Source organism: Saccostrea echinata, unplaced genomic scaffold, assembly GCF_033153115.1.
Source record: "Saccostrea echinata isolate AGI-Se365-2 ecotype Australia unplaced genomic scaffold, CSIRO_AGI_Sech_v1 ptg000032l, whole genome shotgun sequence".
Lineage (NCBI taxonomy): Eukaryota > Metazoa > Mollusca > Bivalvia > Ostreida > Ostreidae > Saccostrea > Saccostrea echinata.
In genome coordinates, this window is record NW_026889781.1 from 5166449 (window position 1) to 5180695 (window position 14247).

The 14247-nt window shown below is 31.6% G+C and overlaps 1 protein-coding gene across 1 annotated transcript; it reads left to right on the top strand.

Moving 5' to 3' along the window:
- The first annotated feature begins 1165 nt into the window (after window positions 1–1165).
- LOC133197870 (uncharacterized) lies at window positions 1166–9606 on the top strand. The gene is made up of 10 exons (XM_061334055.1): window positions 1166–1205; window positions 2432–2514; window positions 3412–3480; window positions 4437–4626; window positions 5088–5182; window positions 5743–5820; window positions 6670–6907; window positions 7281–7322; window positions 7959–8086; window positions 9439–9606. The coding sequence occupies exons 1-10, from the start codon at window positions 1166–1168 to the stop codon at window positions 9604–9606; spliced, it is 1131 nt and encodes a 376-aa protein (XP_061190039.1).
- Window positions 9607–14247: the final 4641 nt, after the last annotated feature.

Sequence of the window (14247 nt, forward strand, 5' to 3'; positions counted from 1 at the left end):
TTTAATTTTATTCACATTTTACTATTCTCAAGGATCTGACATCCTGTCTATTCCGACACGAAGTTTGTCTCCCAGTATATGTCGAATTAGACATGTTTTACCATATATGGTTTTGAAAATGATTTCCTTTCTTGTCGATCAAATAGATGTATATTTTTAGAATTTGCCATAGCATATCTGTAATGAAGAATATTGCTAGGTTCTTCCGTGCTATATATTATCTCCAAATGTCATTGTTTATCTATACTTCCAACCGATGATAGGAATACAAATATCAGATTAAAGAGTTTCCGTTCTTTGTTTAAAGTTTCCCAGTTTCTGGACACTGTTTTTGATCATTTTGTCGAAGGGAGTCACTATAGTTTTATGCTGCGACATTCTGGAAAAAAAAATGGATACTGCTTAAATACTTCAAGGATTTTACTCTCTCTCTCTCTCTCTCTCTCTCTCTCTCATGTAAGTCATTTGAATTCAGTCTTAGAACTTTCGTTTACTAGTGTATATTTCTCTATGCTAAATGTATAAGCAGCATCTAGTCATGAATGCACAATCCAGTAATTCCCTCCTTTCATTATGTTTTCCTCGCTATTTAATACTTGCATTATCATACAGTAGAACCTGCTTATAAAACCCTCCGGAAATGAATTCTGAGTTTCTTATTAACCAAATTTCTTCAAAGCCACGTAAGAAAGTGTTATGAACTGAGGGATGAGGCCTGAAAAGTTATTATTTACTTATAGCCGATATTGTCTTTTATTGAAGTTCCTTATAAGCGTTTTTGTTCATAGCCATATATAATTGTGTTATGAAATTAGGGATGAGGAAAAGTTATAACATCTTTATAGCCGAGGTTTTCCTACAAACGAAACCCTTATAAGCCCAAGTTCTAAAATATATATTTTAGATTATACGCTTTGACAATTTAAAACTCAACTTTACAGTTATTCCCAACCAAGACATATTACAGCAAAACTCGGTTATTAAGAAATCGCTTATATGGAAATCTCGGTTATAAGGAAACTTGTATGAATCACACAGAAGACGTTTCACTATGCTCCTTACACAGATAAATAGAATCTCGGTTAGAAGGAATTTGAGATCCCAGAGGCTTTCTTTTACCCGAGGTTAACTGTATCTTCTATTGTTTTCTATTACAGAAGAGGCAATGCATCTCCTGTTTTTATTGGGGCTTTTAGAGATCGCAGGTAAAACAAAAATTAATAGCTTTTCTAGATAGCTGGTAAGACATTCACTTTCTTTTATAACGAAGACAGATCGATATTTTGTTCTCCTTGATTGTTTCCTCCGTTTCTTTTTCTGAATGAAATTAAATGGTAAAGATCATACAGTTATATCACGTAGTCGTTCTAACTTTTAAAATAACTTACCCATGGTATTCGAGATATCAGAGTTGGAAATATCAAAGTTCAACTGTAATTAATCTGAAATATTGAGCAGATTAAAAACAAATTCAGCAGTTACTGTATTAAATTATTTGTGCAAAAATAATTTTGTGTACCTTTCTTTTAATACTTAAAATGAATGTCAAAGGCATTTAGAAAAAGGTTTCGCTTGCATAAACTACATAATTATTTATTTTGATTATCAAAACCATGTTCAAAGAACAAGGTATGGCTTCAATACAAATATTGCCCTGTGTTTTTTCTTTAAAATGAAAGTGATGTAAAGAATTAAAACGCATGCTTTCTGAATCAATGAAATTCCATGCAGAAAGATTATACAAATCATTTTCCTCACACGACCTTCTAAATGGTAATTGTGACGTCATAAACTTGACGAAGTGCATTTTCCCATACCTTTTTAAAAAAATTGCAGAAGACACCAATTTTCAATGGAATTTTGTTTAAGATAGTAATGTCCACAGGTATCGCCCACAAAGATTTTGAGATGTGCCATTTTTCAACGAATTTTACACAACATATCCGAAAATTAATGTGGGTAACGGCTGTAGAAACAATTTTCTTAAGAAAAATAACCCTTGAAATGGGTAATTTTGAGACTTTTTCTGTTTTAAATAAAGAACTTCATCAAATTAAGACGTCATATTTCCAGAATGGTACTCTTTCATGCCATTTTCTTTCCTGATTTATCACAGTCATATGCTCAACTAATATTCAAGCCAGTTTAAAAACTTTTTGAAAGCATCAAATTTTTAGGACATAATAAAGCTAAAACCGTACCTTCTTCTTTATTATATAGTTCTATAATTTATAATTGCTGACTTTTTCCCCTCTACACACAAATATATAAAATATACAAAAAATTAAACTTTTGAGTGATGTAATTGTTGATATCATTCTGTGAGGAGTTTTCGAAAAAGTACATTAAGTGTAATTTTTTTCATTAATTGAAAAATTATGAATATTGATAGCAAAATTTCTAGTGAGTTATTTATTAGAGTTATTTTCAGCGGCTGGGCAATTATGTATGAACTGTAAGAACGTAGTGAATCCTCACGAATGCGATCAGGTCACGAAATGTGGAGACCATGAGGTAAAACCCTTTCAGAAAAAAATATTTACTTTTGAAAATTCATTTGAATATGATACAAGTTACATTATATTTTGTATCATTTCCTTTTATGAAGTACGAATGCCGATAACAAAGTTTTAAATACTGTATTTCCTTTCCTATTAAATATATGCATCAACGGATTGTATTCTCTTTTGTTTCTCAAGGAAATCATGTTTTTGTTTATCGGAAGCAAAAAATACAATTAATTTCTATACAAATTGAACTCGGTCTTAAGCCTTTTGTAATTTCACGTTTGAAAAAAAAATAACGGATGAATACAATATTAAATTTAACTTTCACTCACTCTATATGAAAAAAGGGGATAAAATATTGAAAGAAATAAAATGTATCTCTTTGTTGTATTGTATGGTGTATGAAGCATGAAATCTTTGCATGCAGAAAAAAAAAAAACGAAACAATCGAATACATATTATGATTTTTTCCCTGCAATTTTGCAACTGTTATACATGTATCCCTCATAATACAACATAGAACATGTAATTGTTAAATCAATACTTCATCATTTTATATCTGTATACAGCAATATCTTCTACTATGAGTATAGAATTCTTTTTATTTGTGTGCTTTATGACAAAAATGATAAATATATATCAATATGTAAGTGTAGCTTTACTACTGTTTCATTAAACTAAAAATATACAGTATATTGATAAATACATAGAATGAAAATACGCAATTTTCACTGAAAGGTCTGGAAAGTAGCTGAAGAGTAGAACTCTTAAATCCAGTCAAATTTCCGATACAACCTGTGATTTTTAATAGAGAGCTTTTGTTCTGTCACAAGTTTCAATGCTTTTTTGGTATTCAATTAAGGTTATTTATTATGTGTATTTCTATTTTCATTCTGGCATATAGCAATGCTACATGCAGCAATACTTGAGACATAATACAATATGGTATGATCTAGGCTGCCAAAGCAATATTGTAAGTATAACCCATTACTCTTACATATGATACATTCATCTATTTTTTAACAACCCACGACTACATTTTATTCACTTCTTCCGTGCATATTAACAAACAAGAAGTTTTAAGCTTGCCTCAGTACATAAATAAAAACATTCAAGCTATCTTAAACAAATATGTAGAAACTCAAAAAATATTGTAAAACACATTATTTTCCATATGGTTTTATTGAAATTTAAAACTTTTTCTGAAATGGTGCACATACGTCTTAATGAATATTATGTTTTTCATTTTCCTCTTCACGTTATGATCTGGTCCTAACTGGATATTTGATATCGAAACATAGGACGATATATTAGTTTGTAGCATTGCAAATTCATTATTTCAGGAAATGATTAAAAAATATCCCTTTCTATGCTATGTTGAGTGGTAATTCCAGCCAAATTTAACCATAAACCTCCATGAAAAAAATCAAAATATTATTAATAGACTGGAATTGGAATGTTTTTATGCCCCCGGATCGAAAGATCCCGGGGATATATTGTTTTTGTCCTGTCTGTCTGTTTGTCTGTCTGTTTGTTGTCAACTTTAACCTATCCAATAACTATTGCGCTGTCAAGGGTAAGACTTTAATATTTGACATGAGTGTTCATTATGACAAGGCCTTTCCATTGGTACAGAATTTTTTGATCATGTGACCTCAACTGTGACCTTTGGCCTACATTTGAAAAACTTTAACATTGGCCCTAACCATTGCCCTGTAGTCTACATCCCACTCCAGAATTGTGTTATCATCGGGGGCATAGTGTTTCACAAGCACATCTTGTTTTTATTTTTTTATTTGTTTCCTGTATCTCGATCTAAATGTAAAAAGAACAGCCAACATTGTTTATGATATACATTATTATAATTCTTTGAAAGAATTACCATTTTTCACCATGCTTACCTGAACTAATAAAAAAAGTAAACGGTAGGTGTGCCAAGCCGGTGCAAATGGACCACCAGTCCCTATTATAGGAAAAAGGAAGGTCAGAGTTCAAAACCTTGACCCTGAAACCTTAACATTTGACCTTGACGAAGACGATGACGATGGTCGGATAATTGTGTGTGAATCATGTTGTAACAGAACAGTGTGTAATAATGGCGGCGCATGCGGAGTGCAGGGTATGACTTTCTTCTTGTAAATCAATGATATTTTAGAGGTTTCCCCTTGATAATTCCCGATGTTTAACATGGGGTTTAAATTCTAAACATACGTGTACACCATTCTGTCTCCTCTCTTTCAAATCGTATTCACTCATGTTTAAGGCATACCATTTCACATCATACAATTTGAAGCAAACACAATTGCATACAATAAGTAATGCATATATTAAACATTTTTTTCAGGGTAAGGGTAAAAGAATAAAAGTCAATTTTTATATTCTAATAATCAGGTCTTTGATTAGCAGGAATTAGATTTCATGAGATCTTGATCATTGTTTCAAAATCCATTTACATTTTTTTTAAAATACATAATTATGTACTATTCATATTTGTTTGCCTAAAATATATTATTTCATATATCTTTTGCTTAAGATTTGCACAGAAAGCAAATATATTGATTTGGTTTTTCTCGCCTGCAGATTTCAATTATTACAACGGACGTCTTTGTTTTAAATGTAGCCAGCAGTTGACTCCAGATAGCTGTGATCGAGTCACCTTGTGTTACCAGGACAGGGTGGGTATCAGATTTGTGATCCTTAAATGTGGATTTTTTTGTGGCAAGTGATTTACAGTTTTCAACTTGTGCTTTTTTAAGCCATTAAAATTTCTTTAATTACTTCCCCTCACTTATTACAGCAATGCTTTTCTTACACTACTTTTTATATCGAAGTTTGAATCTGCTTTTTTAATGATAATCTTATATTGTTTCTTTCACGCATACTTCATATGGAATTAATTTCAGTGGCTTACAAAAACTATAATATATACATATGTAATGATAATAGGTGACATTAATTAAATTCTGATATTCTGAGATCAAAATTTAAACCACCTATGATACAATATTTGGAAATGATATAAATAATATTATTTTTTTATTGCGATGCCATTTATAAAGAACAAGAAAATTTTGAATTGTAAATTTTACACTAATAATAAAAGTGATATTTCCCTTATCATTTAAGAATGGTAAATCATCCATTTAGGCATCATATTTTTTCATTGGTGAATTTGGTACTTATAATAATTACTTGGATTTATATCTGATCTCTTTAATACTCTTTTCAACTTCAGCAATGTTACATTCATAAAACAAAGCCAGCCGTCGGTTTTACGTATGTTTGGGAAACTGGTTGTGCCCAGACGGCACAGGTAAATATATATTGGAATACCTTTAATTCATAAATACTAATGTTCACATAGCTTTATAAATACAAATGTTCACATATCTTTATAAATGTTCACATACCTTTATAAATACAAATGTTCACGCACCTTTATAAATGTTTAAATACCTTCATAAATGTTAGCAGACATGTACCTTTATAAATGTTTAAATTTATCATTAAAAATTCGTCATATCTGAATTTATAAACGTAATAATTAAAAAAAAATTCCCTAAGAAAACCAAAAAAAATAGTAGTGTATCAATCAGGCTTATTGGAGTAGTCAGGTATCCCTTATTCATTTCTTTAATGGTGATCAGTAGAATAATTTATTGGATCAAAATACAAAAGATTTATTAATTAATAAATTTATTTATTTATTCCTTGATTTGTTGCTAAAATGTACCTTACGGTTCATGATACACCTAAACACGAAGAAGTTTTGTTTAAGGAATCACATCTCGAGGATATAATTTCAAAAGTTTATGCTAGACGAGCTTAATTAAATGTATTAATTTATATTTATTTTGTAAGAAGAGTTTACCTCCTCGGGGTATTTAATCATGAAATTAAAAAAAAGAATATTTGACTGTTTAATGAATCATTTTTGAGCCACTATCAACAATTTCGTAATGCGTGACAATTTTGGTTAATAGTAATTTCAAACAAAATCTATAATACTATTTATTAAGGAAACTAAGCAATTAAAACGAGTTTAGCCTCCGCCTGAGTTCTCGTATTAATTAGTAGCCAAAAATTTCTGATTTATGATAATTAGCAAAGTATTAAATTGATAAACAGCTTATCCCGATGATTAATTTTAATGAAACTACAGAATTGCACACCAGCGTATGGAACTATATGTAGCAATTGCTGTAAAGGCAATTTGTGTAACATGGAATGTTCCTTAAATACATACCCTCCAATCATTCACACAACCACTACAACCAGGAAAACAACGACAACGACGACAACTACGACGACAACCACGACCACCACCACTACCCCAAAACCTACTACCACTACCACCACGACAACTCCAACTACACCAACAACACCAACTACCACTCCTAAACGTAAGAACTGCAAGGATCATTTGTTCGTATAAAGCTCAATGTTCTCGCTTGTTTAGAACTAGTTAAATTTTGGGATAGAGTAATGTTGTAGTTTTTCGTAAGAGTAAGCCACAAGTAACTTACTTTATTTATACCACCACTCTCACTCACAATTTCCACCACCACCACACAGATCAACCACCACTATCACACCCAAATCCCCTCCACCCCATATTATACCACCACTCTCACTCACAATTTCCACCACCACCACACAGATCAACCACCACTATCACACCCAAATCCCCTCCACCCCATATCACACCCAAATCCCCTCCATCACCATTATCACACCCAAATCCCCTCCACCACCACTATCACACCCAAATCCCCTCCACCACCGCCAAACCCACACCATCTACAGATCCAAAACGTTAAAATTGAGAACATCCTTTGTTTTCAGTGAGTTCTAAGATAGTGTTTGTTTAGAAATGGGAAGTAAATTAAGGCTTACTCTTACGAAAAACAATGAAAAATGCACGAAAGAATGAATTCTTTCTTTCCTGTTTATGTTTTTCTTAATATTTTGTAATAGTACTTTCTCTTTTGAAACACGTAATTTTTAAAGCAGAGAAAGACAAATCACTTAAATGAAAGTAAGAGACAAATGTTTTGTATACTTACATGTAGCATCTAAGAAAAATTTTTATCAAAGAGGGAATCTCTAATAGTTTTGATTTTCAAGAAGAGTTGGAGTAGATTTAAGATTTACAATCCTCTAAATATTTGGTACCAGTGCTATATTCTGGCAGTGCACCTCCTTTCTCTGATTTGTGATTTGTTTATAACGTAGGGCATATGATCTTGATATTTTGTGAAAACCTGAGCTTTAGGATTTGGGAAAATGTTTTGAAATAGTCTGAGAATTTCTGAAAAATGAATCGCTTGTATTTTAGAAATGATAACAATTCATATACTTCGTTCTTTTCTACCTCTGCTGCACATTGTTATTGTATATGTTTAAATTAATATGTGACGTTAATATACTAATGTGGTTACTTTACCATAGCTTCAGGTCCACCGAAAATTATCTCCACTCTTATAAAGCCCAGACATTATCGGTATGGAGACAACGTGCAACTGATCTGTACGATAGAAAGCAATCCAAAACAAGACGTTCTTGGATGGAATATGATGGTACAGTAGTTATTATTATCTTTGATGAAGGTTTATGGTTGAAAATACATCTACATGTATAGATACAGAGATTGCCTAAAAAATGATACCGTGCATATGAGAGTAAGATTCACTTCAGGATATCATTTAAAAAAAAAAAAAAAAAAAAAAAAAAAAAAAAACAGACAGACAGACAAACAAACAAAAACAAAAGACAATGCACAAACTAGGAAATGCTTGATGATATTACGTGTTCGTGATGTGAAAATAAAACTTGTATAAAGGACAAGGTTCATTTACAAAAAAAATTATCTGCAGTTTCAACTTGATAAAGAAAATGTTCAATAATAAATAGAATTCTTTAATAGGTATAGTTACATGTAACGCCGAATTCCTCAAGACATTGATAAATGAACAGCCGTAGAGAAAATTCAAACAGATCTGCGTTATTAATATGTTGTAATTTTTTGTTGAAGATCTGTTCAAAACAACTTACACATTTAATGAAAAGAGTTATTCGAATATACCAAAAGAAAAAGTAGATTAAAACATAAATTCTATCGGTAATGTTATATAAATTAGAAGTAACATTTTGCCTAGCAGAAATCGCATGAGAATAATAGAATAAGCATTGAATTTACTTTTTTTTGAAAATATTGAAAGGACAAGGTATGGTAACGACCGAATCGGGCCCCTTATTTGATGTAAAAATCAGAACACAGTTAAAATTGTAATAGTTTGTAGTTAGGAACTTAAAATGATGCTTGTTTTAAAACCATCATTAATTATTTTGATTTAAAGCTTACAAGAAGACCACAAGAGGGTGCAGAAGAAGGACATTTTCCCGAATTTCCTCAATTCTGGTGGAATTTCGTCAAATTTGAGATACTTTTTACTTCGGGAAACATATAGCACAAGCTTGCCTATCTGAGATTCTTATACATAAGATGCATATGATGCTAGTTTATGAAATATATAAAATTTGGCAGATAGGCAAGTTTGTGCTCAATGTTTCTGAAACAAAATGTGTTGTAAAATCGATAAAAATTTGCATAAAAATGAGAAAATTCGGAAAATGGCATATTTTCCTACCTTTTTGTGACCTCTGTGTATCCCATAACGTAGAGCCAATACTTATTTTGTGGCAGGGGTCACAACAGGTTTTTATTGATAAACTGTTGCATAATTCTAAAAGACACCTCAAACCAGGGGCCAAAAAGGGGTCTTAGCCTATTTTGTCCTTTATCTACATAGTTTAATCATTTTTAATCTAAATTAATTTTTTTGTTGAAGTAGTGAGAATAAAGTACACGATGGAAAACATATCAATCAAGTAATTAAGAATTAATTTTCAAATTAACTCTTTTTTTCAGACAGATCCTGCAAATATTCCATCGAATATTCACCTAAATTACGGTACAAATTATGTAATTGTTGACATCCAAAACTTTCAACCTCCGAATGTTGGGGGATATCAATGCTTTGTTCACAACGCATTAGGACAGGATGTCCGCAATGTTACACTACATTCCCCCCACTAAGTAAAGACTAACAAGAAATATTTGAGAATTGTGTTGGTTTGAATTAAAAATAGTTGAAAAGGTTTCTTTTATTGATTCTTTTATATATATATATATATATATATATATATATATATATATATATATATATATATATATATATATATATATATATATATATATATATATATATATATATAAACATGTATTTGCACGCTCTTGTAGACTGTTTTGACAAAGATTGGAGATATATTTTTGACAAGTCCATGCTTGCACAAGGTTGTGGTTTTATTATTTTGATAAATGACTGTTTTCTTCTTATTGTCTTCTTATTGAATGCATTATATCGGATCCCAAATCATGAAAGAAGTATATTTAATGGAAATATTTATAGAACGTGTATAGTTTTAGTTTCCTGTGATTGTTACTCCATTTCCTGTATCTTTCAAATATAAACCCAAATCCACATACACTGTATGAAAAATACAGGGTGGGTATTGGGTTTGTACTACTACTAAAACATTATTGAACTATATGTATCCTTTCTATCTTTTCATTCGTTTTTCTTTCCTCTCTCTCTCAGTCAGTCGTTCCCACTGGCTTGGTTTTCCAAAAATTTTTTGATATGTGCTACAGACATGTCCTCAACGAATTGTTGATTTTCTGAATATATAACAACTACACAATGGAATCAAATATCCACGATCAAATATTTTGTCCTCAAACCACTAAAAATTGATCCCAAGAAAATAAGTGATTTCACAGAACCGAGGTGATTTTTGGTACTTCAGTCCGTTGGTATGTTACAGATCAAGCTTTGCTTTGATGATTTTATTATTTTATGTTATGTACAGCCTCGAACTTGTACATATTTTTAAGCGGAACCGGACAACAAATACAAAGAGGGGACTTGTAATTCTTGCACAATACTCTAGAGAATGATTTTCATTAAAATGAAGATTCCTTTAAATTTAAATTGTTATTTATGTCTAATTTAATACAAATATATTACTGTTTCTATTTGAAACCCTCTCTTGGCATCCTTTTAGTTCCAAGATGCATTTTAGATTATAATTATTACAGGGGAATGATATCTAGGATAAGTTTCTTTTATTATATGTAATTTGCTGGTGTCGTTCTTTTAATGTTTGCTGTTTTGATATCTGGAATAAATGTTCTGTAGAAAATTAAACCTTTCTGAACTAAATTGGAGGATAAACGCATTGTCAGACTTCAACAGAAGCAACTTTAAATCATTATCATGTCATCTTTAATGTTAGGATGGATCATCGAAAAACAGGAAATTTATGCACTCAACTAAAAATAAAATAATATTTCAATATCCCTATAACATTACTTGAGAAAAGTTGTAAAGAAGAATGAAAGGATACACCAAGTGATCTGCAAACAAGTTACAACCTGTTAATGATAATACGTACACCTTAGTAGTTGTGAAATATGGACTATCAAAAACTATAAAGGACTATTATTTTCGTCCTATTATACTTGCAAACAGTTTAACTTTCTTTTGAATTTGCCAACACATAATTACGATGAGAAAGTTCTTTTGAACTCAATGCCTTTTCAATTCGTCAAATGACTACCAGCAGGAAAGGAGCAAAAATAAAACGGGGCGAACATTTCCCAGTAATTCAGTAGAGATTTTGCAATTTGAAGCTAAGAGTTTCAAAATGGACCAAGTCGGAAGTAAATGTATTTCAAATATTTGTTGCATTTCAATTTGAAATGTACGTACTATTTTAGATGACATATTGGTAATGAAACACGGGTGTACCGTTAAGAAAACTGAGAAAATTGCATTGACCGGTAATTTTAAAAAAGTTACTGTTCGTATCGACAAACAATAGTATCGCATGCATTTGACTTCATAGAAAATCATTGTACTGAAACGGGATTGTTTGTACCAGATTTAAAAAAAAGAAACTTTTTTACCTATTTAAGCAATTGACATACAAACATAATCAAATTCTGTGTCATTTTAAGAGCATTGATTTTTATACTTAAGATTGATTGATTGTATGCTGTTTTACGTCCCATTCGAGAATTTTTCAGTCATATAGAGACGTCACCATATACCGGTGAAGGGCTTCAAATTTTGACCTTTACTCGGCACTCAGGGCCATTGAGCAGTGAGGGATCTTTATCGTGCCAACGCCTACCGTTACACGGGGCCTCGGTTCTTAAGGTCTCATCCGAAGGACCCGCAACTTTCACTTCAAAGTGCCGAGCGCATGGCGAAGGAACAGTTGCTACCCATTTTTTATCGACTTAGGTCAGTCGCGGCCGGGATTCGAACTCACGACCTCCCGATCACGAAGCGAGCGCTCTACCGACTGAGCTACCGTGAACGGTTTATACTTAAGAAATAAAAGTTTAAAACGGAAATTTGCTTTTCTAATTAGAATTTATTTAAATGATGACTTTTTTGGAAGAAACGCAAATTCATAGAATATTTGTGATGTATACAAGTTTATCACTGATAATATTATGAGAGTCAAAGCCTGACGCATTGACTACTAGTATACCGCCTCGTTTACAGCTTGGAAATTGTCAACTGACAAAACGGCGTTTTTTGTGGTCCTCTTGTACCCATTCCTAGGCAAGTTCGAGGTTTAAACCTGAAGAAATTAAACACAAGCATTTCGAGAATAGCATCAAAAAAGTTTAAATGAAATCTGTCAATAACTTCCAGAAAAACAATACACTTTAATTGTAGAGAATATTTTTCTAATCATAAATAAAAATATATATTTATTATGAAAAGAAAAAAAAAATATTTGTTTTATCCATTTTAGTTTAATAATATTTCGCATAAAAGCACAGAGAATTAAAAAAAAATAAAAAAATCCTTGTTATTAAACATAATCATATTACGGGTGTACACCGTAATTGAAATTTGTAGCATTTGTGTACAAACTTTAAGAGTAATTTATCAAAATGTACATTTTATAACCAATAATGATCTGAGTTAAAGAGCTTGAAACGAATTTTAAGATCAAAGTAATTTTAAAAAAAAATACATATTTGCAGAGCAACACAAACAAATAAGGACCACAAGGCAGTCCAAATTTCTTATCATGTTCTTTATGATTTAAGTTCACTGTTGATGAATTATGCACAGCAGCGCAAACTATCTTAAAAAGTAATAGTAAAGATCATTATATGCATATTGCGTAGGGCCGTTCAGATGTTATGTGACATATTACAATCATGTTGTCACTATAAAAATAGGACGCTGGAATAATTTCTGTAATAGTTATGTGTGATTTTGTACCTACAAAAAGTCAATTGTATTGAGAGAACGATGGGAAATTTTTAAACAATTATGTTTATGACTGGAAAATAATTTTATAAAGATATTTAACTTATAGATTATGCCCCTTTGTTATAATTGTGACTGGACAACACATCAGAAAATGTTTTGACGTAACAGAAGTCGTAGATTTACTTATGACGACACTCTTTACTTTTTCAAATGGATATACAGTGCTATCTGTAAAGTACAGCGTATATTGTTGTTGAATAAGATTTCGGATTTATAAGATATGTTGTGCCATGCGTCAGCCGGTACTTCGAAGCCTTGGTAAAATGCGTCAATGGTGTTTTTCTATGTGTTGTTAGTTGCCTGTGCGTGGTAGATGGATGCGTAACATGTGTATGTCTTGTTTAATGGGTCATCGTAGTCATAAGAAGTACAGATGCGTTGACTTCAACAGTAAATACAACCACTGTTGTCCATCGGAGGCCACATATACGTATTGTGTGTCGTCTGGTTCGTCACTTTGACCATATTTTTTTCCTCCATTTTCCGTGTGAGAGTGTACCGGAAGTAAACCTAGAGGCTGTGTCGTAATTGCTTTCAATTGATAGTTCAAAAATTCTTTCGTCATAAATAAAAATAGTTGGAAATTAATTGAAGTAAAGCTTCAATATTTCAAGTAAAATACAACCTCTAAAACAATTTTTGCTATTTCTTATTGATAGGTATGTCGTACTGCGTATTAATTATGATGTATTTTTTATATCGAGCTAACGAGGGGCTTTTTATTGCTATTTTATTTATAACTTGTTATAATTAATTTCACATTCGATGATTACGAGCCACAAGAAGTGGTCACGTTATATGAGTGTTAAACGACATTGCCTTTCATTGGAACTATATGGCTACAATATCAAAATCTACTCGCTGAAATCCAAGTACTATCAGTGTCATTTCCTTCAAGGGGTAAAGTCTCAATGCTCCTTTTTTTCCTGTAATTTTGAAAATCTATCGACGTTTAACACAAAACTTGTGCAACTTTCGGGATATTTGAAACCAGTTAATCCTCTAAATATTGCTTGATGACGTATGTTCACAAACAAATTGTTAATTACCAACCCGTTAAATCCAAATTGCGTAGATAAGAGCATAATATTGATGACTGCAATGCAGGTATATTGGACAGGTGAAAAAATTTACATGGTTGAAGATTAAAGTTGGTTAATTATCAAATTCCCTTTTCTATAATCCGATTGAATGAATGAAGCTTGATATAAGTCGACGATACTATTTATTTAGACCTGTACTAGGAACTCAGGGCCATTCAGCAGTGATGGTTCTTTATCGTGCGAACGCCTACCGTGACACGGTTTTTAGGGTCT

Bases quoted from the DNA above. Each gene is read 5' to 3' on its own strand.
- LOC133197870 (XM_061334055.1), top strand. From the start codon at position 1,166: ATGCATCTCCTGTTTTTATTGGGGCTTTTAGAGATCGCAG. The intron at 5,183-5,742 runs GTGGGTATCAGA...TTTCAACTTCAG, and splicing joins CCTTGTGTTACCAGGACAGG to CAATGTTACATTCATAAAAC. The intron at 7,323-7,958 runs GTTAAAATTGAG...ACTTTACCATAG, and splicing joins ACCATCTACAGATCCAAAAC to CTTCAGGTCCACCGAAAATT.